This window comes from Tyto alba, unplaced genomic scaffold (genome assembly GCF_018691265.1).
Source record: "Tyto alba isolate M040663 unplaced genomic scaffold, T.alba_DEE_v4.0 Super-Scaffold_33, whole genome shotgun sequence".
Lineage (NCBI taxonomy): Eukaryota > Metazoa > Chordata > Aves > Strigiformes > Tytonidae > Tyto > Tyto alba.
Window position 1 is genome coordinate 16,665,030 of NW_024881308.1, and position 25,735 is coordinate 16,690,764.

Genomic DNA, 25,735 nt, shown 5'->3' on the forward strand with positions numbered 1-25,735 from the left:
AAAGTGACCGCCCTGAGCACAGGGACACGCTTATGTGTGGGAGCAGCACAGGACTTTTCACTTTTATTATAAAAATATCTTGCAAGCCAAAAAAAAAAAAAAAAAAAAAAAAAAAAAGGAAAAAAAAAAAAAAAAAAGTGCTGTACAAGCAGTCACATTGTTCTCAAAGTATCACCAGGCCCCCCCGCCCCGCCACGGCTGCTGGTGGGGGGCCAGCTCCATGTGTGCCCGCTGCTGCAAGGCCACCCGGGTGCTGCGGGAGCCAAGGGAGGGTGCTGGCCCCACAGGGCAGCCCAGGGAGGGGGCACATGGAAGACACTTGTCCCCACGGGTGGGCTGGGAGGAGCCTGCCTGGCCGCCATGGCAGAGCTGGAGGGGGGGGGGGTCGTGTAAGTCTTTTAAACTCTGCAGCGTTTAGAGGTCTTTACTGAGGCCTCGGTCTTAATTTTGCACATCTTATTCTAGTGTTAAGTACACAGCAGTACACCCACGTACAACACGAAACATTGGGTTTTAGCTCTAAAAATTAACAGTTACATGTCAAACAGTCAAAACATGTTACACGGTACCTGCAGGGAGCTCCCGGGGAGGGCCAGGCTGGCGCGGGCACCCGCAGCCCGGCCGGCTCGGAGCTGCACGCTTTGTACAAGCCTGGGGCAGCGCTGGTGGGTCCCGGTGCAGGGCAAGGCTGTGCAGAGGAAGATGAGGAGGAGGAGGATGCTCGGTGCCGGGGAGCCCTACCTGGAGCCTCCCTGGGCGGCAGGATGGGGGGCAAGCCCGCAGCAGTGGGGGCTCACAGTTCGCCGACCTTCCCAGCCTCATCGGCCTTGGTGCGAGACCGAGGTCCCGCGGAAGGGACACTTGGGAAGAGAGAAGCGGACGCTTAGGTCCTGCCTTTAAAGCCAGAGTTTGTTTTCCAGGCGCTGGCGGCAGAGAGCCCCAAAAGGCAGCGTGGGGACCCCTGCGGGGTGTGTGTGTTCGGGGGGGGGGGCTGTGAGAAGCCGTGCAAGCCTGGCCAGGCAGTGAGATCCCCGTGGGAGCCGGTCTGGAGGCACTGTCCCTGTCCCCTCAGCCCGGCTGGAGCTTCCCGAGGAGCCGCCGCTCCGCTGGCTTAACGCACGTGCGGGCAAACCCGGCACACCGAGGCTGAGCGGCCCCCATGGCTGTTGAGGGCCGGGGGGGGGGGGGGTGTGTGGGTGTGGAATCCCAAAGAGATGGAGCCGGCAGCCCCGAGACAAAGCTACCCCCCCCCAAAAATCAGGTCTCTGCGGGCGGGAGCTGACCCCCACAGCATTGCGGGTTCCATTGCCATCCCGAAACGCGGGTGCCGCAGCGCATCTTCACATCCCTCTCCGTGCTTCCAAGAAAATCCTCCCTGGGGAGGAGCAGGGTGGCTCCCCGTGAAGCGGGGCTGGGGGCGGGTGTGGAGGGGGGGGGGGGAAGGTCCCGGCAGCCGCTCCAGCCCTGCTCACTTCCTCGGGATCTGGACGCTGGCGTACTCGGAGCTGGCCTCCTCGGGGTGCGGGGCCGGTCGCCTGGGCGCCTTGCTGAGGTGTACCATGTCCAGGTCGGCGTAGGTGAGGTTGTCATCACCGGTGGGCGCCCGGCTGGTCTGGATACAGGCGTACTCCGACTGCTGGCTCATCTCCACCATCCGGCGGATGGTCTTCCTCTCTCTGTCGAAGTTCAGGTCGGCGTAGGTCAGGTTGTTGGGGTCGGATTCCTGCGGGAGACACCCCCAAGTTCCTCCTCTGGGACCCCCGCCGTGCCCACCCACGCCCCGCGCTGAAGTCCCTCCCGCTGCAGCTCGACCTGGGACAGCTCAGCCTCTGCTCGTGCCGGGGGAACGATGCCAGCAGCCGGCTGGGACGATCCCGCAGCAGTGCTTTACCCCGTCCTACATCCTCCACTCCCCAGCCACCGCTGCCACTGGCAGGTTTCAGAGCCACCACCACAATTCGAGAGCCGCCACCGCAGCCGCCCCGTCACCCCGTCCTGGCAGAGACGGGCAGGGGCCAGTCTGCCCAGTGATGCCTGTGCGGGAGCTGGCAGAGGCTGGGCGGGACGGACAGATTGCTGCTGATCACGACTTTGCTCGTAACTGCGTCACCAAATGCAAAATAACTCCACAAATAGCCCGGCTGGCTATCGCACAGCTGGTTCTCCACGCAGCACAAACCCAGACTTTCCTGGGAGGAGGAGGAGGAGAGGGCGAAGGCAGAAAACATGCTGGGAAGTGGCTACCCCATCCCTGGGGCAGCTCTTCCCTCTCCGGCCACAGCGTGGAGACACTGAGATGTTTCACAGGGGAACCACCACCCTCCACTGGAGACACAGAGATGTTCCACGCAGGAACCCCCACCCTCCACCCCTGCCTCCCGTGGGCTCTCCGACACACCTGGGTAGTGGCCTCGCTGCTCTTCTCCGGCTCATGTAACCTGAAAGGGGGGAACAAAACAAGGCAGATCAAGGGCCCTGTTGCCTCTTCCCCTAGCGATGGAGCAGCTGGGGGGGGGGGGGGGTTCAGATGCAAGACGAGGCCCTTGCAGCAGCACCCAGTCCTCACCGGGGAGCGCTTGCTCGCGTGCCGGGGCAGCCACGTCTCTGCTCCCACCCGCCTGGCCAGCCTCACCGAAAGCCAAGCGTTTGGGTACGAGACCACCGCGGGGACAGAGCCACAACCGGGGAGATCAGCAGAGCCTGCGCTCCTGCCTTCCCTTTCACGATCAATTTTGGGGGATCCAGCCCCGTCCCCATCCCATGGGACCCTGTTTGCGAGCTGGAGGTGTCCAGCCCAGAGTGCCCGCGGGTTACTCAGTGACTAGAGGAGATCTGCACTTACCTAGCAGATGGTGAACTTTTACCTGCCGGAAGAAAAATAGTTTAGGAAAGAAATAGGTTCAGGAAACCCCCCACTTCCCTGGGCAGGCAGCCCACGTGCAGAGACTGCTGCAAGAGCAGATATACATCTTTGCCCAGAGGCAAGTGCCTGCAGTTTTCTGGTGTTTCACTCCATTTACTGCAAGATAGTTCCTGGCAGAGGGCAGGAGGTGCAGGGGGGGTGTGTCAGACATTTTAGGTACAAGGAACAAGAAGCCCGTTTGACTCTGCTCCTGGCAGGCATTGGCACACAGCAGCAACCAGGCAGAGCTTTCCCTGCAGCCTGCAAACCGCCCCGTCAGCTCTGCTCCGTCCTCCCCTTTGGGCAGGAGCTGCAGCAGCGCAGAAGTGAATCCAGCATCCAAGCACTGATGCCCGAGAGAGAAGGAGAAGCAGGTTGGGAGCAGCTGCTCCTCTGCCTGCGCTTGGTTTCCTCACCCTTGCTCTGCTTCACCCGGATGAGGTACAGAATTGCGACCACCAGCAGCGCCAGCACAGTGCAGACCACTCCCACCACGATGTAGATGATGATCAAACTGCCTGAAACACGAGTGAAAAAGGTCACCACAAGCCTGAAAACGCCGGTACTGACCGAGTCCCCACCGCCTCACAGCTGGGATCGGGCTGGTGATGCCCGAAGCACTGAAGACAGCTCGGTACCCGCCAGCATCACCCCCCAACCCCCCATTACAGAGATTTTGGGGGATTCTGGTGGGACTTCAAGCTTTCTCAGGGGGGTGCCATCTCACAGCCTCCCCGGCAGGGACTGCGTCCTGGCAGCTCTCACGCACCGTTATCCTTCTCGGGCGGGTCGTCCAGACCATCCCTGGACAGGGCAGCAATCCGTAGGGTGGCCACTCTGTTGATGGGGTCCTGGGCATCGTGCACCACTCGGCAGGTGAACACGGACCCGTTCCTCTCCTCCGTCGCTTGGACCTCCACCAGGCTCCTCAGCCGAAACAAGCCCTGGGAGGTGTTCTCCAGCCGGGACATGTTGTTCTCCACCTTTATCTCCGACCCATTCTCCAGCCAGGTGACGGTCACATTTCCCGGGTAAAACCTCTCCACGTGGCAGGTGAAGATCAAGGTCTTGTTCACCTCAACGGGGCTCAGCGGGTCAGGGACCACGCGGACACTGGGGGAAACTGGGGAGAGAAGAAGCTCCTGGTGCCTGGCATCCCCCCAGCTCTGCTCCCTGCAAGGTGCCCTGTCCCCCACCCAAGGACCCCCAGCCCCACGGGAGCGGGACACCCACTCACCAGCCCTCACCTCGCAGGGTTTTGCCGAGCTGGTACACCGTGCTGAGAGGGGTCTTCAGCGTGGAGTGCTGCACCTCGCAAACGAGCCGCGAGTGGATGTCCTCCTCCCGCAGCTTCACGCTCACAGTGCTGCGCATGTTGTAGGAGGAATTTGTCTGCCCGGAGGTGATCTCGAGCATCTCGGCTGCGATCTGAACCTTGTTTCTGAACCACTTCACGCTGATATTTTTGGGGAAGAACCCTCCGGCCGTGCAGTTGAAAGGCACCGATTGCCCTGGTCCCACTCTGTGGTCGGGCCCGGACACAACCGGGGTGGTGGGTTGGGCTGTGGGGAGAAGCGTGGGGCCATCAGACCGGGCTCTGCCACCCCCCCCGACCCCAGGGCTGCAGGGAGCAACATCTCCCATGGGGGCACAGATGCACCCAGGGACGACGGCCCACAGGATCCCCTCCTGGGACTGGCCCCCGAGCCCCTTCCCCATCCCCACTAGCCCAAGAGCAGAGCCCACCGGGCTGGGATGGGCCAGGGGCTGCACCCAGCAGGGCTGGTTCCCACTGGGAGCTGCTCTGGGAGCCCCACTCACCATCCACAGACACCACCGTGCCCTTTCCACGCCGGGACACCTCATCAGCACTGCCCAGCAATTTGCGGAACTTCACGCAGTAATAGGTGCCGGCATCCTCAGGTTGAACGTCGCTGATGCGGATGGTGAAGTCTGTGCCAGACTCACTCTCTGCCCTCGTCACGCGGGGGAAGGAGCCCGTCTGCTCATAAACGGTCTCGTTCCCGCTGCCCCAGCCCTTCAGCCACTTCACGGGGCCAATGGGGCCGCCTCCGGACATGGTGCAGGTCAGGTTGAGCGTGTCCCCCGCTGCCACCGACACCTTGTCCTGGGGCTGCAGCAGCTCAAAGTCCTGACTCTCCTGGGCATCCACACCTGGGGAAAAAAAAAAAACAAAACAAAACAAAAAACCCAAATTGAGTCTCATATGGCATCACACACCCAGTCAGGTTCTCCAGCTGAGCACACAGCTCCGGATAGCGGGGACACGGGTGATGGGGCTGTGCCAGCTCCGGGGAGCCCGGGGCAGAGGCTGCGGTTACGGCAGTGGTCACAGACCTCAGGCCTCGGCAGCGGAGCCGGCCGGAGCTTTGCTGGATGACTGCACGTCGCGCTCTGTACAGCCAAAACACGGAGCAAATCCCGGCTGCCCACAGCTCCCGGCACGCCGGGCTGCATCCCATTGCCAGCTGGGAGGAAACAAGGGCACCGAATCCAAGGCACTCCAAAAAGCAAGCTCCCCTCGCAGATGCCGTATCGCGTTTTCTGCACCGAATCCACCTCATTTCTGCACTGAATCCAAGCCCCGATTCGTTCCAGCGGCGCACAGCCATTAACTGAAGCTGGTGCCAGTCAGGCAGACGCCATTCCTGCTTGTCACCGACAGAGGAGAGCAGTCCCCTTCCCAGCATCTCAACAGCCAGCCTCCCTAATCCAGCCGCCCGCCTTGCACCTCGCCGCACAAACAGAAAGCCGCCACATCCCAAGTGACCCCCACCGCCACGCACGCACCCATGGGTGCCAACGCGCCTTCCCGCGTGCACGGCCGGGCAGGGAGAAGAAACTCCCGAGGGCTCCGGGAAAACCCCCAGGGGCTCCTGCTCTCCCTGTGGGCAGAAAATAACAAAACCCAGCCCAGGTGGGCCTGCAGCCAGAGCTGGCAGGGACGCGGCCCCGAGCTCGCTGCCACATCAGTGCGATGCGCCGGGAACCGGCCGGCTCAGCCCCACAGGAACCAGCGGTGCTGCTGCTCCCTGCTCCCCCCAAACCAGCTCGCAGCAGCAGAGGGAGCCACCCCGTTGCCCACACGGCTCCTCGAGGGGTTAATTTTGGCAATGCTGGCCACGCCAATGTAGTTATTGTGACCGAATGGAATGAGATTTCAATGCAGTTGGCTGGTTAAAGGAGAACGGCCGCGGCAGTCCCGGAGCTGGCACGCAGAACCGGCGGCCCGGTCACGCAGAGCCTGGCATCTTTGAGCAGGTAAAGCGTTGGGAGCGCACGGCCCCCCATCCCGGGCAGGTGGGAGCGACAGGAGCACACCCGGCTCTTCAGCCTTGTCGGCTGGGGGGGCTGCAGCTGCACCCCACAGCTCTCACGCCAGGAAACCCCAGGGCAGCGGCGGCTCCTGCCCTCGGTCCCCCCGCAGCCATCCCCAGGATGGGACAAAACCCTTGGCTGGATGCTCCCAGGAGGCTCCACTGTTGGACGAGCTGTTCTGATCCCTCCCGGCCACAGCTGAGCTCCCACGGAGGCTGGACAGGATTTCGGGCTTCCTTCTGACTTCCAGCAGTGTTTGACGTGCCCCCAGACGTTCTCCCTGCCCGCGCAATTACTCCATCTCGACGGCCAGAGTCAGCGGGAGCACAGTTTCTCCAGACTCCCCAAGTCAGAGGCTTTTTGCCCAGGACGTTAATCGCCTGCATCCCCAGCCCAGGCTGATGCTCGGAGCCAAAACCTTCAGCCCCCGGCGCTTCCCCCTGAAGCCGCGTCAAGGCTAACGCGGTGGCAGCACTCAGCACCACAAGTTTATCCCATAAAACAAGCGCGGGAGGACGGAACCCGGGTTTGCGTCGCGTCCGAACGCGTCGTTCGAGGCCGAGCCCTGGGTCCTGCGTCTGGGCAGCTTCTGCGAGTCGAGCCCGTGTTTCTCGGGTGACACCCTAATCCGGGGGAGCACCCCCCGGAGCAGAGCCCCCCGTGCACCCCGCGGCAGTGACGCAGGGCACGCACCGCCGGCTCCGCTGCTGCGGCAGCTCCGGAGCTTCTCCATCGCTCGCTGCCCCCCGGACCTTTTGCAAGAAGCGGTTGAGAAACGCACAGAGGAAGTTTGAAAGCACACAAGCATCACCCGCCTCCCATCATCTGCCTCTGCCCGAGCCCCCGTGACACAGGCGGGGGGGGGAACCAAGGCTGCTCTGGGCACAGCCCCTCCCCGTGCCCACGGTGCCCGTGTTGCTAATTGCTCGCTCCCTTAAGTTGGGCAAACGAAGCCTGCTTTGCCTCGCTGCTCGTTAGCGGGTGGAAAGGGCCCTGCGTGGCCGTGGGAAGTGGGGGGGGCCGGGAGCCAGGCCCCCCCCCCCCCACCGCAGCGGCTCCGCACCCCGTGATGAACACGCCGCTTGCTGCTCCCCCTCCGCAATCCTGGGAGGAAAAAAAAGAGACTTTTGCGGGGTGGTGACCCCCATAGCCCAGGTCCCATCGAGGGTCCCTTGCACTGGAGAGGGGGGGGGAGCTCCCCTGCTCGGAGGGGCCAGCACCGCCCCGCGCAGCCCAGCCTGCAGAGAACCGAGCGGTTCCTCTTCATCCTCCCTCTCTCCATCTGTCCATCTCCCCACGAGGCACGCACCGTGCCGGAGAGGACAGAGCCGGGGGAAGCGCCTGCTTTGGGGTCCCGGAGCTGACCCCAACACCGGAGCACGGGTTGGGCTGAGCAGCTCCGGCCTCGCCCAACCCCAAAGCACATTTCTCGGTTGCAACGACGGGGGTCTCAGCGCGACAGCCGCAAAAGCACCGGGCAGTTAAACCCCGGGGGTTTCGCTGCCTCCCCGAGGGCCCGGGGTTTGCAGCCGGGGCTGACGGCTGCTCTGCCCGCATCTCGCCCCTCCTCGCCGGGCAGCGGCGTGCGAGCACCCTGCCCGCTCCCTGCGCCGAGGGATTTGCAGGCAGGGCACGTGCTGTCGTCCGGTGATGCCGGAGGTGCTGCCGCAGCGGGGCCGTTCTGCCGGTGCTGCTGCTCCCAGAGAGGCCCCGAGAGCAGCCGGGGAACAAAGGGTTTCACGCTGCCGCCTGCCAGGAGGCTTCACTGGCAGCTCTCAGGCTCCTGGTCACCGCAGAAAACGCCGCGTGGCTTTGGGTAGCCTCTCGGCTAGGACTAAAATATGGGGTTTGGGTATTTTTCCATGGGTATTGCTGGGTGAGCCACCACGCTGCTTCAGAGACTTTCACACGCAGCTCCCTCAGATCAGCCCGTTTGCAGATCTGGTATACACGAGCTCCAGCCACGACGCGCCATGTTAACACCACGCTGCCTCACCGAGCCCCGCTCCCACCTCCACCAGCCCCCCCCCCCCAGCTTCTCCCCCCGCCCACCCCGCACCCAAAAGCCCTTAACGCCAGGCCCGACCCACCGCCTGCTCAGAAGCACCTTCCAACTCCAGCAGCAGCGCGCCCAGCGATGCCCCCCACCCCCAAAATGGGAAAACACAAAGGGGAAGTTGACAGAAAACCCCAGAATATGCAAGTTAGAAAATGCAAAGTTTCCACTGAAGCTCCTTTCCTCCCTTCCCCTTGAATGCAGCTTCTCCTTGCACCCTGCAGCTCCCTCTCCCCCTTCCCCTTCGTGGGTGCTCGCCCCGAGGAGCGGGGGGTGCAGGTATTTGCCAGCAGCGCGTGCGAGCCCTGCACGCTCACGACGTGCTCGCGCACCCGTGCTTGTGCAAGGGGCCTGCCCCCTGCGAACGCACGGGACGCACCGCGATTTCTCACCGCCGGTTCCGTGCAAACCCGCTTCCCACCTGCGCGTTCACCGTGCCACCCGCTCACATCGTTTCCTTAAGGCTTCGATTTCAAACCACTTGGAGACGGAGCAGAACCCTTTCGCCACCGGGGCCAAGGGGAGTTTAGGTGCTCCGACCCCGAGATCTGCTCTATCCTACGCTCCAGAATTAGCAAAGGGTTTTACAGCCCTGAAAATCATCGCCCAACAGCTCCCGTGAAGGTGGGAGCACCCTCGCAACGCAGACCCAGAGCGCTCCCGGCCCAGAAAAGAGGCACGAGCACAGGCGTCGTGCTGCGCCTGGTCTGGCAGAGCCTCCCTCCTGTTATTCAATTTAAATTGAGAGCAAAATAATCCCCAGAACTCCCGCTGCAGTGCAAGTTTTCCATCTCGGTGACACATTTTTTCTTCCCTGTATTCCACCTTTTGAAGTATTTGATACCGAACAGATTGCAAGAGGCTGGGGTTTAATTCAGGAGAGGCTGCTTGGATGCTTCCTGATAAAAATAGATTTTTTTATCTTCTGAAGGAGCCGGGTAAGGGGCTCTGGGACGGCGAGGGGAGGGCTGCACGCTCCAGAAACAACGTGCAGCTGGTCAGCGGCATCCGGAGCCCCGGTCACTCACTAAAGGAATGGGTTGGTGGGCAAGAGAAACCCCAAAATAATCCTGCTGGAATTTCACCTGCAGCAGGGGAAACTAACAGGTGCCGCCTATAAAAAGGGCCTGGAATCTGCATTTCGGGGGAAGACAAGAAGAGAGGCTGAGGGGTAGGTCTCGAGAGCTCTGCAGATCCCAGAGCGGCTCAGGGACGGTTATAGTAAAGGCTGTATTTTACATATATGACATCAGAGGAAGCCTCAGATCTCACGCAACCACCATTTGCGAGCTTCCCTCCTACAACATTAGCAGAAATTCAGCTTGAAAGCCAGAGCCCCCTGAACCAAAACACATTTCCCCTTTAGAGGAGGCTCTGAGAAGCACAGCTGAAACCCTCTGTCGAGAAATGCCTGCACGGCAGGGTTCTGCACGGCACAGATTTTGCAACAGGGCTTTGCAAGTTGGCTTCCCAGCACCTCGCTCCTCTTTGCCCTACAGGAAGATCTCCTGCAGGACCTTCCCCTCTTCCCCTGCAGAAGCGCTGGTGGAGCAGCCGCCCTCCGGCAACGGGAACCTGGGCCAGATCCTCTGGAGTTCAGGCTTAGTCAGAGCCATGGCCCAAGGAGGATTCACCACGTACAGGGGAAAAAAAAAAAAAAAAAAAATATTAAAAAATCTGCATGCTTGCACCTGAAATCAGGGACCACCTCGCAACCCAGAGCTTTCTGCCCTGGGATGGATCTTTTCCCATGACCCGCTTGGAAAAATGGGGTTCTTACTCCAAGGCCACGTTTAATTTAACTCAAGAGCTTTGCTCGAGCCATTCTTTGGTAGCTGGAAATCGCAGTGGTTCACTGGGAAGCTGCTCCTGCCGCCAAAGCCTTCTTGGCTTTCAGCAACTGGGAGTTTTCAGCTTGGGGCCAACACTTCTCAGTTGTGATCAGGCAACTCAAAGCAAGGAGAGTTGCGCTGAAAGCATTTGCTTTCTGCTCAAGTTTGAGCTCAGCTCTCTGCCCAAGTAAAGCTTTGATGGGAAGTATTTTCAACGGGCCTGGAAGCAAGCGGTTTCCCCCGACACAGGATGATGTTTCACCCCTGTGGGAGCCTGCGCTGGGCTATTTGTAGTGGGGTCCAGCTGGAAGGTGGGAAATTTGGACAGAGCAGGCAAAAAGCTCAGCAGCAAGATATTCCTGAACGGGCATTGCTGTTGCCCCAGGAGGTTTGCGCAAAAAGCCCCGTCCCTCCCCGGAGGCAGCACGGGGCAGGAAGGTGAACGATTCCTTAGCAAGATGAACAGCACCAAAACGAAACATCCTAGAAAGGAAATATCCTTGAAAGCAGCAGCCACCACAGGGCTTCGTTCCTGGTGGGGCAAGGAACTTCCCACTGCAAGCGAGGGAAGGGAAGCAGCCGGGGAGCGGCGCACGCTCTGATCATCCCTTCTCATGCTCCATCCCTGAGTTTTTCTAAGGGAACGGGGGAGCCCTGGGGCACCCGGGGGGGCTGGCAGCAGCAGCCCGAGGTGACCCAGGGCCGGTGGTCGCGACAGGGCTGGGGGGTGCAAGGGGGGATGGATGGGGCAACCCCAGCGCTTCGGTGCTCAACAGTTGGGGAGAGCAGCAAGAACTGCACGCCGCCGGGGGGGGGGGGGGGGGGGAAGTGGGGGGCAGTGAGGAAAACAAGTTCCTGGCAGAGGAGGCAGGCAGCCCTCGCTGCCATCTTTCCCGTCTCCGGGCAGCCTCTGAGTGGGAATTCGGGCTGCTGGCAGAGGTTTGCCTCTCACATAGCTGGCAGGGGGTGTTAGCAAACGGGTGGAAACAACATGCCTCTTCACGTCCCTGCTTAATTCCCTCGTCTCGCTGGAAAGGGGAATGTCTGCCTTGAAGTTTGCTTCTAGAGGAGCAGCAGAGCGAGGGGCCCAGGGGACCCCCCCCCCCCCCGTCATCGCCGCGCTCTAGGTCATCGCCCAAGAAAGGTCAAACCAACCACGCGTGGCGAGATGGCATCGTGTCGCTAAGTACGGGGGGCGTGCGGCGGGGAGAAGGGGCAGGGATGGAGGGGAGAGGGGAAAAGGGAAAAAAAAAAAAAAAAATAATAACAGAAGCCAAACCAGAAGAGAAGAGCAGAAGCCGAGCCGTGGCTTACCTGGGCAGCCGCGCAGGGAGAGCAGCACCAGGCAGGTCAGCAGCCCGGCAGCCCGGCCGGGGCCGCGGGGAAGCGGCTCCATCGTCGGTTGTTTCTGAGAAGCAGAGATTAGAGTGGCTTCAGAGCGCGGCTCCGGCGTGGGGCTTGCTTTGCTGCTTTATTATTTGCAAAGGGGAGGGAGGGAGGAGAAAAAAAAAAAAAAAAAAAAAAAAAAAAAAAGAAGAAAAGCAGAATTGCAGCTGGAGAAGGAAATCGCTTTTCTCAGCCCCAAAATGAGGAAGGAGGGCTGGGCTCCCGCCTCCCCCGGGCTGCGGGGGGAGCGCGCACACACACACACACGTACACGCGGGGCCGCCGCCGCCCGTGGGCGCTGACCCGCCCGGGCCCCCGCGCTCGGGCTCCGGGCGGGCGCATGAGCGGAGCCGCTTCCCCGCCCCCGTCACCGTGGTACCGCGGCGGGATGGGGCCGGCCCCAGCTCGGAGACCCCCCCCCCCCCACACACTTCTTAAAGCCGTTTTGCCGGCCGGGGGGCGTGTGTGATGCCAGCATCCCCCACCCCGGTCCGGAGCAAACTTGCTTTTGTAAGGTCACCCCGGTGTCCCGTCCCCCCCCCCCCCCCCCTTTCCTTAAAGCAAGGGGGGGACCCCCAGGCTGGTCGCGGGGTGCAGGAAGCACCCGGGGCTGGCAGGACGCGGGGCCGGGGTGGAGGAAGCAGCTGGGGCAGAGGAAGGAGAAGGTTCACTAGCCACAGTGCTTGCCCAGGGCAGTGAGGGGGGGGGCTGGGGTCCCCCCTCCACACACCTCTGCTAGCCACGGGCTTCCTGCCAGCACGGCCACGACACGCAGCCCAGCACCCCAGTACTGGAACCGGGGTACCAGGGGCCACACAGCCCAGCACCCCAGTACTGGAACCGGGGTACCAGGGGCCACGCAGCCCAGCACCCCAGTACTGGAACCGGGGTACCAGGGGCCACGGAGCCCAGCACCCCAGTACTGGAACCGGGGTGCCAGGGGCCACGCAGCCCAGCACCCCAGTACTGGAACCGGGGTGCCAGGGGCCACTCAGCCCAGCACCCCAGTACTGGAACCGGGGTACCAGGGGCCACTCAGCCCAGCACCCCAGTACTGGAACCGGGGTGCCAGGGGCCACGCAGCCTCGGGGCTCCTGACCACGCAGGGTGGTCTTGTGCCACCCAAAGGACCAGGCAGGGCCGGCGGCAGAGGCACGAGCAGCGTTTCGGAGGTGCCACCCAGACAGGCCAGCTGAGCCCCTTTGGGGGGGGGTGGTGGTGGTCAGAGCGAGGAGGGGGCTCTGGTGCAGCACAGTTGGAAGGAGGGTGGGGAGGAAGAGGAGGTACCTGCACCCATCTCAGCAAGGGGGGCCGGGGACACACCCTGGGAAGGTGGGGACATCCTCATGATGTCCCCACAGCAGGACCAGCTCCTAGCAGGAACCCACAGCACGGAGAGGCAAGAGCCTGAGGATGAGGCAGCGGAGGAGGAGGAGGAGGAGGAGGAGGAGGAGGAGGAGGGTGCCTGGGTGTGAACATCCATGGGATGCGTGTCCCTGCACCTGCCTGACCCAGAGTCCTTCCCAGGGGAGGCCCAAGGACATGGAGAGGCACAAGGACACGTCCTCCTGCTGCAGCTTCTCCCACCACCCGCGGGCACTTCAGCAAGGCCAGGACAGGGACAAGCTTGTGTGTGTGTGTGTCCCCCCCAGCCCCTCCATGGGCACAGTCACCTGCTGCCAGACGCGATGCCAGCAGGACCCCCCAGCTCCCCAAACCCACCCTGCCTCCCCCTCCGCCCACCCAGGGGCAACTGCTCTGCAAACTGGGGCTGAGCAGGAGCTCCCAACCCCCTCCGCCCCCCCCCCCCCCCCCCCCAGGTAGCACCCAGCACCCCCCCACACCCACACCACAGCATCCCCAGCAGCGCAGATCACACCCAACTGCTCTCCCACGCCGGGCCAGGCCCCAAGGCCAGCACTGGGTGCTGTGCCATGCTGGGGGGGACACGCACACACACACAGGCTCCCTCCTCCCTCCCCAGGCAGCCGCTGGGGCTGGCAGCTTTATTTAGAGCTTCGCACAAACAAACAGCAAAGATATCTGAAGTGCCTTGGCACCATCAATCTGCGCACGGCGTCAGCCTGCGCGCGTTCCCGTCCCCGCCAGCCTCCCCCTCGGCCCCCAGCTACGCCCATGTGTTGCATCCAGCCTTAATTTAGCTCGATTTGCTGCTGGGAGCTGAGACCGACCTCCCCAAGCATCTGCACCGCACCTCCCTCCGGGGAGCTCCCCCCCCCAGCCCCCCCCCGGGGCAGCCGGAGCCCGCACTCAAGTTCCGAGGCCAGTGCTGCTCCTACTGTAAAATAATTTGCGGCCAGCCCCGCTCCTGGGAAGCCCAGTGCAGCAGTTGTTTTTATTTCCCCTTCACACAGCTGGCGAGGGCATGAGCAAGCAGCAGGGACCCAGAGGAGCCCTGGGGTTTGGCCTTTGGCCTTTTGCACATGCAGCACGGTGCGGAAAGAAATAACCGCTTCGTGCAGGGATGGGATGCGGGATGAGGCTGTGGTTTGTACATCCCAGCCAGCCCTGAGCAGGGGGGGGGGCAGGGACCCCCCAGGGCGAGCGGGTGCCCAGCAAGAGGGAAGGCGCTGGGGACGCACCGCCGCTCCCAGCTGCTTTCCTGGTTATTTTTAAGTGGAAGCACAGTTCCTGGAGGCCTGGCTGACTTCAGCCTGTCTGGGCTGTTCTCCTGCTCGGCGTCGAAGGTTCAGACAACCTGTTTCAAGGCGATTACGAAGCGGAGACAGCCCGTACGCAAGCAGCCGCCGCAGAGCGCTTGGGAAGGAAAGTTAGAGCTTAAAAAAGGCTCTGCAAGAGAAGGGACCACGGCAGAGCAGATGGTGCAGCGTGAGCTTTCCCGGGAAGAGCTGCTATTGCTCCCCATTAAGAAGCATATGGGCAGGCTCAGCTGCCTCCCCTCCTGCCCACAGCCCTTCTACTCCGCATCGCCGGGGCCGGCTCGAACGCGGAGGGGTTTGGAGGATCCACCCCGGGAGGGCAGCCCCTGCCCCCGAGGGCTAGGGAATGAACCCGGGCCGGGGGAGATGGAGAGGAGCACCCCGCTCCTTCGCCTGCCCGAGACGGGGAGAGAACGCGGCATTTCGGGAGGCGCAACGCCGTCATTAGTAGCTTCTTTCTGCACCAAACACCCACGGCGAGCAGGAGGCTGCCGCGCCGTTTTGGCAGGGCGGGCAGCGCTGCCAGGCTCCCCTGGGCTGCCAGCGGGCAGCGTTTGCTCTCGCACCTTCTTCGAGCTTCGGCTCAAAACCGCGGCTCCCGCAGGGGTGGCTTTGGGGGCCTGGGTCTCCCCAGCCCCAGGAGCCGTGCAGTATCCAGCAAGGTGGTGGGGGGGGACAGGGCAGGCGTTGCGAGAGAGCTTTTCAAGAATAGGTTGGTTTTCAGAGCTTTAAGGCACAGCGAGGAACTTGCCTCACGCTGCCAGCACCCTTTCGGGGAAGGCTTAAAACCCCCACAAGTTTGGGTGCCAAAGGGACCCTCGTCCCCTTCCTTGGGGCAAAGGCTCCAGCCAGAGCTGTCACTGCTCCCAGCAGGGACCAGTGCCCCACCGTGCTTTTACACTTCCCCATTTTCAGCTGGGCAGCAGGACCAGCTGCACAAGTGGCTTCCCCCCCCCAGGAGGAGGTGTGGATCCTTCCCCCACACAGGGACCCCCCCCCAGCCAGGGCAGCAGCGCCCCATCTCTGGGTGACCCTCTTGTCTGAGCCCAGCAGCACCCAACGGGGACAATTACAGCCTCGCCAGGGAGATCCCAGCCAAAAATCTTGCAGCACTGGTTTTGCCCAGACTGCTCTTTCATGCCCGAGTTAGCAGCCTGTCTGATCCCCTCCCAGCACGGATCGCCCACGGGGACAGCAGTGGCTCCCTCTGCTGAAGGGGATTTACAGGTGATGGAGAAAGGAGAGGTTTCAATTCCAGTGCCAAACCTGGAACCTATTAACGAGCCACATTTCACTAACGATGGAGGTGACGGCAGTTCTTTCCCTGCCCAGGACCTTCCCCCTCGGGATCGCCGTTCCCCAGCCCCGGACCAGCATGGCACGGTGCTGTGGGACAGTTACTTATGGCCTGACCAGCCACGTCACACCAGTTCACAGTGGCTGTCCCGGAGGGCCCGGGGGCTCAGTTCAGCCTCAAAACCCAAACCAGCAGGGAAAGCGTAGGGATAAACATAAGGAAAACCACCAATAGTTTGGGCACCAACCTAGAAGACATGCTGAAACCAGCATCCAGCAGTGCTGTTTGGGGGCTGCGGGTGTAGAACCATGCCCAAGCACCAGCACCCACGGGAGCCCTCCACAATAAACCCAAATAATGCACTGTGTGCCCCTGCCAAGGCGCGCAGGGCTGCAGGGACTCACCGCCCTGGGGAAGCTCAGAGCTGCCTGGTCGTATCCTGGCCCAGACCCAACCTCAAACACACCCCAGCCCGGTCCCAGCACCCGGAGAGATGCTGCCTTCGTAGCTCCCCACAACAAAACGAGGTGTGTGACCACATCAGAGCCGAGCCCGGCCACAGCACCCGCGCAGAGTCTGCTCCCGGTGCACACAAGGCAGCACAGCCTCAAAGCAACGCGTGCACGAGGCTGGGCACGCTCACCCCATCTGTCCTCCGGCTCCAAAGCCAAATTTTGAGACCTCTCCAGCCTACAAGGGAGGGGGAACGCATCCTACAGCCCTCCTGCCTCTACCCACCGCCCCTCCAGCTTCAGAGTCAGCACCCTCGCAGGGCTCTTAGCTGGGAGAAAAACACACAAATGTATTTTAAAGTAGGAAGCACCAATTACACTGCTGATATTTAGGGCTTCTAGCACAACAAATGGAGCTTGAGCTTCATTAGGTACCATGCCAATTTAATCCAAGACATCCAGTACAGAAGGAGCTTAAATTAGTTTATCTGATGCTAACTTATAACAAGCAATATGTTAACAGGGGGATGGAAAGAAGTGACCTGCACCCTGTTTGCGAGGGGTGGCACATGGGGGTGACCGAGCCAGACCGGGACCCAGGGAAGGGACAAAGGCAGCAGGAGCACCCCAGCTCTGCAAACACCCATTTAAGAGCCAGAAACGCGTATCGTACCTGTCTGCTCACCCCACGCTCCTGCAGTATTCAGCCCCACAAACACCTTACAGCTGGAGATGGGGGGCACCCGGCCACCCCCCATCTGTGGGAGAGGCCCTGGGGGGGGGGTGGGTAATGAGCTGCAGGTGCTTCATTAAGGTTGTAATTGCAAAGGCGGGCTGGGGGCTGCTCTGTGAGCACCTGTGCGTGGGCTTTGCCCCTCACCTCTTTGAGTGGGGGGGGGGGCTCACGGGGACTGTCTGTAATTGCTTTGGTCCAGTTTTTATTGCGGGATTTAGGGCTGAGCTGAGAGTTCTCAGATGTTTTGGGTCCTCGTCTGAGCTCTCAGGCCCCCGCGCACGCCGGTCGGGACCCGCCGCCTGTCACCACAGCCCCCGGGGAGGGGGACCCGGGTTCCGCTTAATTTTAACGGCGCTTGAGAGCTCTGCAAGGATCCGCTGGTCCCCTCCGCGTCCATAAAATGACATTTGGGGGGGGAGGATGAGGGAGGGATGCCAGCGCTGCCTGCCCCACGCTGGCCTTCACCGGGGTGCAGCGATGCTCCGAGTGCCCTCACGGCATTCACGGGCTTCGGCAGCGGTGGCAAAGCCCGGCTGGCATCAGAGCATCCACCACCATCCGCCAAATGGAAAAAAAAAACAAACTGTGTGGCCATCTGCACTGTGGGTCGCCCGTCCCAGGGCCGGACAATGCTCCCGGGCTGCTCCCGCTCAGCAGCAGCACCCCACGGGCTTCATAAATTTGAACCCACAGCACCCACGGGAGTGCTGCGAACCGGGTAACTCGCCCGGGCTTCCTTAATGCAGCCCTGCTCGCTCCCGACTGGGGGAATTCCTCCTGGCTGTGTCAGAGCAGGAAAGGTGGTTTATATCCTGTGCCGAGACCCCGGCTGACCTGGAGGCGATGGGCAGAGGGATGGGGGGGTTTAGGGTGAAACTGCTGACGGGCTGGGAAAAGCTGGCTGCAGCTCGGAAGGCTGGAGCTGCCCGGTTATCAGAGGGCTGTGGTGACCTTTGTCGGCGGGCAGGATCCTGCCCCTTGCTCTGGGGGAGGATTTGCTCGCCGGCTGTGGGCGCAGCGGGGGAGAGAAGCCTGAGGAATCCCACGCTGCAGCCTCCGGGGTCTGCGGGACGTGCGGCGTGCAGGGACGAGGAGTGGGCTGCGAGGCAGCTCCCACCCAGAGAAGCTCAGGGCCCCAATCCTGCACCCCTTGTGCCAGCGGTTGTAAAGCTGGGGGGAGGTACCTGCACCGGCTGAGGGGGTACAGCGGGGCACACCCCAACTCTCGTGGGCTCCAGAGCCACAGGCAGCACCGGTGATGTGGTGGCAACCAAGCAGCGCCCACCCTGGGACCCTTCCCCACCCCGGGCTGGGCGTGGAAGGGATGCTCAGCCCCGGGAGCAGCGGTGCTGTGGAGGAAAAAGTGGCAGGGAGGGAGGGACAGGGCAGGCAGGCAGCTCCAGCCGTGCAGGGGAGGTTTCAGAGCTGGGTGTTAATCAGTGCCGGGCTCCTGGGGGCTGTTTGAGCTGGATCCTGCATCCCCGCTCTGCAGGGGGATGCTCTGCACCGCGCTGGCCCGCGGGGATGTGGTGCTGGTACCCAGATCCCCACGACACGCAGGCAGCTCCCCCAGCCAAAGTTATGAACTGGGGGGCTCACAGGCGGCCTCATCATGCCGACACCAGACAAATTTACTTCTCCATCTCAAGCCCCTGAAGCTGTGGCTCTCCCCGAGGGGCCAGGTCCCTGCCAGAGCTGCCGGCTCGAGCATCCCCACGTCCTCCTCCCTCTTAACCTGGGGGGCTGCCACTGCCATGCCCGTGCTGGGGACAGCCGGGAGGCTGAGGGCTCCCGGGGTGCTGCGGGTGGGTGGATGGGGTGCAGGCTGTTGGGACTGCGGGTGCCTTTGAGCCCACAGCCCCACGGGGCGATGCTAGAGAAGACCTTGGTCTCCCCTTGGTGGTACCGCTTAGGACCACGGTGGGGTGAGGAGCCTGGCCGAGGGAGGAGCGATATCATCTCGGTTTTCTTCTGCAATTTTTTTTTTTTTTTTTTTTTTTTTTCTTCTGCATCCTCTCAAAGTTCTTTGTTGATTGCAAATTGTTATCATGAAAGCGCATCCAACGCTGCAGTAGCAGATAATGCCCCGCGAGCTCCCAGGCACGGCTGCTGTAACTCGTTGCAGGCTGGGCTGCCTGATAAAGTCCTGCGGCAGCTGCAGATGAAAATAAAAAATGCTAACGCGGGGGGATTGATCGTGTTAAGCTATCTCAGCCCATCGCTTCCTGCTCGTCAGAGCTCTCACTGGAGGCACCCGGGATGGTTGTGGGACTTTGAAGCTCGGGTTTGGGGGGGGGGGGAGGGATTTGTGCTGCTGGACCTTGGCTGGCCAAGTACTCGCACCTCCGGCGCCGGGGAGATGCCCCAGTGGAGGGCTGAGTGGGGGGCACGTGGGGGTGCAGGAGGCCCCGTACAACCCCACGTCACCCCTTACTGAGTATTAGTACCGGGGGTGTCGAGAGATAACGGCGTGGCTGGCAGCGAGGGCTTTTACCGAGGTTATTTGTGAAAGTGCCTTATCTGATGCATCACGGTGGAAACGGCAATTGCAGAGTGGGTGGGATGCCGGGGGGGGAAGGTGCCCCCCAAAACAACCAGACTCACCCTTGGGGGGGGGGGGGTGTGCTGCTGTCTTGCCCAGCCCCAGCACCACCAGTGCTGTCCCCCAGCCCTGTCACTGGGCTGTCCCTGAGGTGGCTGTCCCCACGCTGTCCCCACAGCAGCCTCGGGGGCCGCGTGCCGGAGCTGGGGGCTGTTTGCTTCGGCCCCAGTGACACCAGGCACGTCCACAATGCCTGACCCAGCACCCCCAGCTCCATGGGGCAGGAGCTCAAGGAAAATGCTTCTGCAAGGGGTTTGTGTTGGTCGGTCTACTTTTTTTTTTTTTTTTTTTTTTTTTTTTCTGAAGTTCAAGGTCGACAAAAAGCAGGAGGATTAATTCTGGCTCTGCAAGATCCACCACGCTCCCGGTGACTGCATCAGTCCCAAGGGTCTGGCCCGGCCCTGATAAGGAGCTGCAAATCAGAGCTGCAAAATGCTGCCGGCCTGCCCCGGACCTGTGGAAAGGGATCAGGGATTTAGAGGGTCTGCGGGACGTCTAACGGGTTTAGAAAATATTGCCTGGGTTTATATACCAGTAGTGGTGACTAGAGGTGTCTGAGCCGAGACACACATCAGCGCCTGAGCCGTACGCGGCCCCGTGATGGGTGTTGGGTGCCAGGAGGGAAACCCCGAGAGCCGTCGGCAAAGCATCTGCCCTGCGCCACGCACGAGGGATGCTCCAGCCTCGGCTGGGCTGCGGCCCTGCGACAGCGGCTCCCGACCGCCGGCGTTAATGATACCCACCCAATTAATGATACCCACCCAATTAGCCGCTGCGAGCTCTGCCTGGCCCCGGGGATTAGCGAACGAAATCGTCGTCCCGAGGCGTCGGCGGTTAACACCGCTAATTAGCGAGGGCGCGCAGCCTGACCCCAACACTACCGCGGGCAGGGGGCCGGGGGAGCGCTGCGGGCGGGGGGGGGGGGGCTGCTGCTGCCCACCCGGCCGCGGCCCCCCTCGGCTCCTGGAGACGGGAGCTGCTCACGGAGAATTTGCCGGGCTCGGGGGATACATTATTTTTACACGTTGCCATAGTTACCGGATGCCATTATAAAATTAAGCCCGAACCTTGTGGAAGAAATGGCTCCCCGTCAGACGTGATTATTTTAGCCAGCGCGGTGCTGGTCCCGCCGCGCTGCCCACCCCGCGGCCGGCACCGAGGGGGGGGGGAGCCCAGCCGGGGCGATGGAGCTCCCCGCCGAGGGCTCCGCAGGGGGCCGCATCCTGCGAAGGGCCGTGTCACCCTGCCGAGGGACAGAGAGAAGAGGTGGGGAGTGGCAGCCCCCCCTCTCTGCCCTGCGCCCCCCACCCACCCCCCTCAGCGCCGGGGATTTAACGAAAATGATTCCAGGTCACACAGGGTTGGGGGGGGGGGGGTTTCCAGCGGCAACAGCTGCGATAGCGCAACCTCCTATTAGACACCAGAGCATCCACACACACACACACACACAGGAGCACCAGGCTGGCCTGGCCTCACCGCGCCGGGAGCCGCCGGCGCCGGCACAGCCCTTCCATGCTGGCAGCACCGCTGGGCACGTCTGTGGCGAACAAAAGCCCGCTGAGAGGGTGCTTTCAGCCCTCTCCGCGGCTCCCTCCCTCAGCGCCCGCTTTTCCCCCTTCTCCTGCCTCTCTAAATATTTTTTCCTTTCCCTGCACTTCTCCTCAGAGGGGCACTTGTGCCGGGCTCGGGGCGCTGCCAGCTCCAGAGCCGCTGCCAAGAGCAGCCAGGCTTTAAGGTCGCTCCGTGCCGGGAGGAGCGGGGAGCCCCCGGGGACCCCCGCAGCATCCTGCCCTCGCTGGCTGATGGGGACGCCCCGCGGTACCCTCAGGAAAGGGGAGCACACCCCCCCCACAGGGTTTCCCCCCCCCAAGCAGCAGCCCCCGGCTCTTTTTTGCCAGGCAAAACCCACCAGAGCGTCCCCGGGAGCGTGCGTGGCTCGCTGCGGGCACGATGCACGTGTGGATGTCGGGGGGGACAAGGGCCACCCCGATGTGTCCCCCTCTGCAGAGCCGACGTGAGGAGCCCTGGACATCCCCAGGGCAGGCAGGAGCCCCCCCTACCCCCCCCCCCAGGACCCTCTCTCGGGTGCTGGCAGCACCAAGCACCGCAGCTGGATCTGCCCTCCCTGTGCCGGCTCCGGAGGGCAATTGTCCCTGAGCAATGCCCTGTCAAACACCGAAAGCACAAAGTGAGTCATTCTTAAGCACTGGATGTTCCTGTTCATCCCACGGCCCTGGAAATCCTTCTTTAATCATTGCCAGAGTCTTGGCCTCCATGACATCCTGCAGCGAAGGCCCGCACGGGCCAAAGGAGTGTTGGGTGCAAAGGATTTCCTTTGAAATGTGTTTGACACTTTCATTTTCACTGCCTGCCCCCTCTGCCTGCGATAGAAGAGATGGAGAACGGCCGGAGAGCAGCCCCCCGCTCTGCCCCACACCCCCTCAGCTCCAGGGATTTAACGAAAAACGAATCCAGGTCGGGCAGGGGGGTTTCCAGCAGCAATAGCTGCAATAGCACAACCTCCTATTAGACACCAGAGAATCCACACGGACAAGCAGCATCCTCGAAGCAGCTCCAGCTCACCTCAGCTTAAAGCCCTGGGCTGCAGCCTGGGGGTCCCGGGTCACCTCCCCATGGCCGCAGGGCCAGGCTGTGGTGTGGGCACGGCCAGGCAGTGCCCGGTAGCCCATCTCCCCCCCCAGACACCCCCGGGGGGGTCCCGCAGGGGCCCCCGGTGCCGTGGGGCGGCTTCTGCGTAACACGGCTTTTACCCGGGCTGTGTTTGGGGGGGGCTGGATATCTCTCTGCTGTGCTGGCGAGAGCCCTCCCTCCATCAGGAATCCGGGGGGGAGGATGAGGCTGGCAGTGAGGCTGCGGCACCGAAACAGTTCCTATGACAACCCCAAATCCCAGACCTGGTTATCCCCCTTTAATAAAAATCCACAATAACTGTGAAACTGGGGAATAAGATTCAATAAGTAAGACGCGAAATAAATCAGGAACAGCGTAAAGCATGTCACCGCTTCCCTTCGGCTTTGTTCCTTGCTTTCCAAGGAAAAGCCGGAGAAACGGGGAGCTGCGAAGGGGCGAGCTGGCGGGTTTGGGATTGGTGGGAGCAGGGTCCGGCCGTGCGGCAGCCCAGGGCTTCTGCCTCCGGTTCCAAAGCTCTCCCGGCAGGAGCGCAGCCCCGGGCAGTCAGCGGGCACAGGCGAGACCTGTGTGACAATTCTTGGGGACGATCGAAGTGTCTCTGTAACCCTCACGCCCTTTCCAGCCCCCTCAAAACATCCCAGATGTTCCTGCAGCTTCTCATGCTGCTCCCCGTCGGTGTCCCGGCACAGCATCCCCACGGCATCGCCTGGCCCCCACGGCATCACGGGGTCCCCACGGCATCGCCTGGTCCCCACAGCACCCTGGGGTCACCACGGGGTCCCCATGGCATCACCAGGTGCCTGTGGGGGCCCTGTGGGTTCTCTGCCTCCCACCGTGAGGCTGGAGCATCCCAGGGCAGGGCACGAGGCGTTTATCCCCGTCTCTCCCCTTTTCTCCGTGCTCAGTCCTGGCTCCAGCACAAGCTCAGCTTTGTCCTGCTCCCCCGCGAGCGCTGCCAGCCTTCTCCTGTCCCCCAGGACACCAGGGAGACGCCCAATTCCCCCCGCTTCGGCCAGCCCCACGCACTGACTGAGACCATGCTCTTCCTCGGCATTAATTAAACCACTGCTCCCCCTCCCCTCGCTGCCAGGGCCAGCCTCCTCCATCAGTCACGCTCTCCGGACTAATTGCTTTCTGTTATTCCATGTTTTCCATTGGAGGCTCCTGCTCCCCACTGGCTCTTGGCACAGCCCATGCCTCCCACACTGGCTCCCTGGCACGGCACGGCACGGCACGGCACGCACCGCCATCCCGGCAGGCCCTGCCAGCCCTCTTGCCTCGGCACCTCCAGGAGCCGTTTCCCACCTCCCGGGGCCGGGACTGGAGCAGATGCTGGGGCAGCCTCTGAGCATCCCCCTGGCCCTTCCCCAGCTCCTTCTCTCTGCCTCTCCCCAGGGCAGGGTCCCCACAGACACCCCCACCCCCCCAAAACGCAGCTCAGCCTCTCCCCAGCCCTTTGGCTTGGCTTTCCCCACCCCACGAGCTCCCGGCACTGGAGGAAAAGCCCGGCTAAACCCCCCACCCCCCCCCAGCACCACCCATGTGCCAGGCTGGTTTGCTGCCACGGCTTCACCCTCCCCGCTCCTCCACGGCACCGCCCTGGGGTGCCCCTGCACGGGGGCCGGCAGTGGGACGCACCCCAAAGCCCGGCGGGGGCACCGAGCCCCCCCTCAGCCGCCACCTCCGCTCCGCACCGCGCTGCAGCCGCCTTTGCTCGGCCCGGCTGCGGGAAGAAGGAGCCCGGCGGGGCCCCGGCATCACCCCGCGCCCACCATCGCGCCTCTCGGCCCGGCACAAGCACCCATCTTTCTCCCTCGAGCACCCAGCGCTGCCCCCCAAACGCGGTGCTCCCCAGCACGCTCCTACCTCGTAGGCTTGGGCCCTTGTTTGTGCTTTCACTGCCAGCACACCCCGGACTGGTGGCTTAAAGGATTTTTCCTATAATAACTACCAAATCCCTCCCCCGGGCAGTTAAGCCGCAGTCCTGGGCCCTCTCCTAGGTGCAGAGCTCTCCACAGTGCTCTGCTTTGCTATACGCTTGTATCAAACTGGATTTCCCCTCTCCTGCCCCAGCCCAGTGCTTAAAAAGCCCTAAATCCCCTTGAATTTTGTTTCCCCTTGTCCGCGAGGTCTATCCCCAGTTTCGGCCTCACCCCTGGATTTTACATACCCCTGCTCCCCGCGCAGAGGCTGGGCAGCCCCCGCATCCCACTCGGGACCCGGGTTCACCCCGGTACCCCCACACCCCGGCCCCTCGGGGCCGGTGCAGAGGGGACCGGGCTGGGGCCGGGTGCTGGGGGTGGCACTGATGGGGCCCTGCGCAGTCAACTGCCCCCCCCTGCCACCGTGCCCACGGGGGGCTGAGTGCCCCCCGAGAAAGAAATGACCCCAAAGTGTCCCCAGGCACGTCCCCCAGAGCAGGGGATGCTTATTCAGAGTCATGCAAATGAATTTCAGTAGTGAGTCCTCTCCCCGCCATGACACTTCTCTCCCCAGGAGGATCTCCGCTGGCAGATAAGGCTCCCCTGGGTACACGCACGCTGCTACTTCATGCTGTCTTGTTTCACTTCTCTTTTTCCACTTCACAATAAAAAGCAAAGTTGGAAACCGGCAACTGCAGCAGCTTTCAAGGTTATGGGCAGCAGCAGGACCAGCAAGTTCCTCTGCCTGGAAAGCGCGTTTCGGCCGTGGCCGTGGCTGCAAACGGGGGGTTTGCTTTGCTTGCGGCGGCACACGGGGCGGTGGGAGCGCCTGTGGCCACGGGTGGGTGCGCGTGTGCACGGCACGTGGGGTGCAGCCGGGTGCTGCGGCGGTGCCTGGTATGGAGTGTGCACCCCGCAGCTTCCTCCCCTCGGAGCTGGGCACTGAGCACACCTGCACGGAGACGGGGATGTGCACCCAGCAAGTGTGCACGGAGCGGGAGATGCGCACGGAACAGATGTGCATGGAGCAACATGCATGGAGCAGATGTGCACGGAGCAATGTGCATGGAGCAGGTGTGCACGGAGCGGGAGATGTGCATGGAACAGATGTGCATGGAGCAATGCGCATGGAGCAGATGTACACAGAACAGATGTGCACAGAGCAGGAGATGTGCATGGAACAGATGTGCACAGAGCAGATGTACATGGAACAGATGTGCATGGAGCAGATGTGCACGGAACAGATGCGCATGGAGATGTGCACAAAGCAGATGTGCACAGAGAGAGGGATGAGCATGGAGCAGATGTGCACGGAGCAGAACATGTGCATGGAACAGATGTCCACAGAGCAGATGTGCACGGAGCAGGAGATGTGCATGGAGCAGATGTCCACAGAGCAGATGTGCACGGAGCAGGAGATGTGCACGGAGCAGATGTCCACAGAGCAGATGTGCACGGAGCAGATGTGAATGGAGCAGGAGATGTTCATGGAGTTGTGCACAGAGCAGATGAGCATGGAGCAGGGGGATGTGCACAAAGCAGATGTGCACAGAGGAGGGGATGAGCATGGAGCAGGACACTTGCACAGAGATGGGGATGTGCATGGAGTGGATGTGCACGGACTGGCTGGGGCTGGAGCAGGAGGTGTGCAGGGATCGGGGGAGAAGGGCTAGCTGGTGCCAGCTGCCCTGATTTTAACAGAGCATCACGGGCCCCATTCCCAAATCCTGGCCCATGGGGAGGGCAGGGAAAGGCGGGCGAGGGCTGGGCCTCAGGCCATGAGCCGCAGCAAAGTGCCACCGAGGGCTGTTCCCACAAGCTGCCCCACGCGTGGTCAGAAGATGCAGGTTTTGGGGAGCCAGGCAGCCATCCTGCCTG

General features: G+C 62.3%; 1 protein-coding gene across 5 annotated transcripts; it reads right to left on the bottom strand.

The window, feature by feature from the left end:
• Window positions 1-404: 404 nt before the first annotated feature.
• Window positions 405-23,846, bottom strand: LOC104366337 (tyrosine-protein phosphatase non-receptor type substrate 1). Of its 5 annotated transcripts, none has more exons than XM_042800984.1 (9): window positions 23,802-23,823; window positions 11,444-11,537; window positions 4,724-5,077; window positions 4,150-4,464; window positions 3,672-4,025; window positions 3,319-3,420; window positions 2,843-2,864; window positions 2,399-2,438; window positions 405-1,723 (listed from the first exon to the last, which is right to left on the bottom strand). In XM_042800984.1, the coding sequence occupies exons 2-9, from the start codon at window positions 11,523-11,525 to the stop codon at window positions 1,469-1,471; spliced, it is 1,524 nt and encodes a 507-aa protein (XP_042656918.1). In that variant the 5' UTR covers window positions 11,526-11,537; window positions 23,802-23,823; the 3' UTR covers window positions 405-1,468. The 5 variants fall into 5 exon arrangements, with proteins under 5 accessions (XP_042656918.1, XP_042656919.1, XP_042656920.1 ...); XM_042800985.1 differs by lacking the exon at window positions 23,802-23,823 and adding an exon at window positions 11,787-11,888; XM_042800986.1 differs by lacking the exon at window positions 11,444-11,537 and having other exon boundaries at window positions 23,802-23,846.
• Window positions 23,847-25,735: the final 1,889 nt, after the last annotated feature.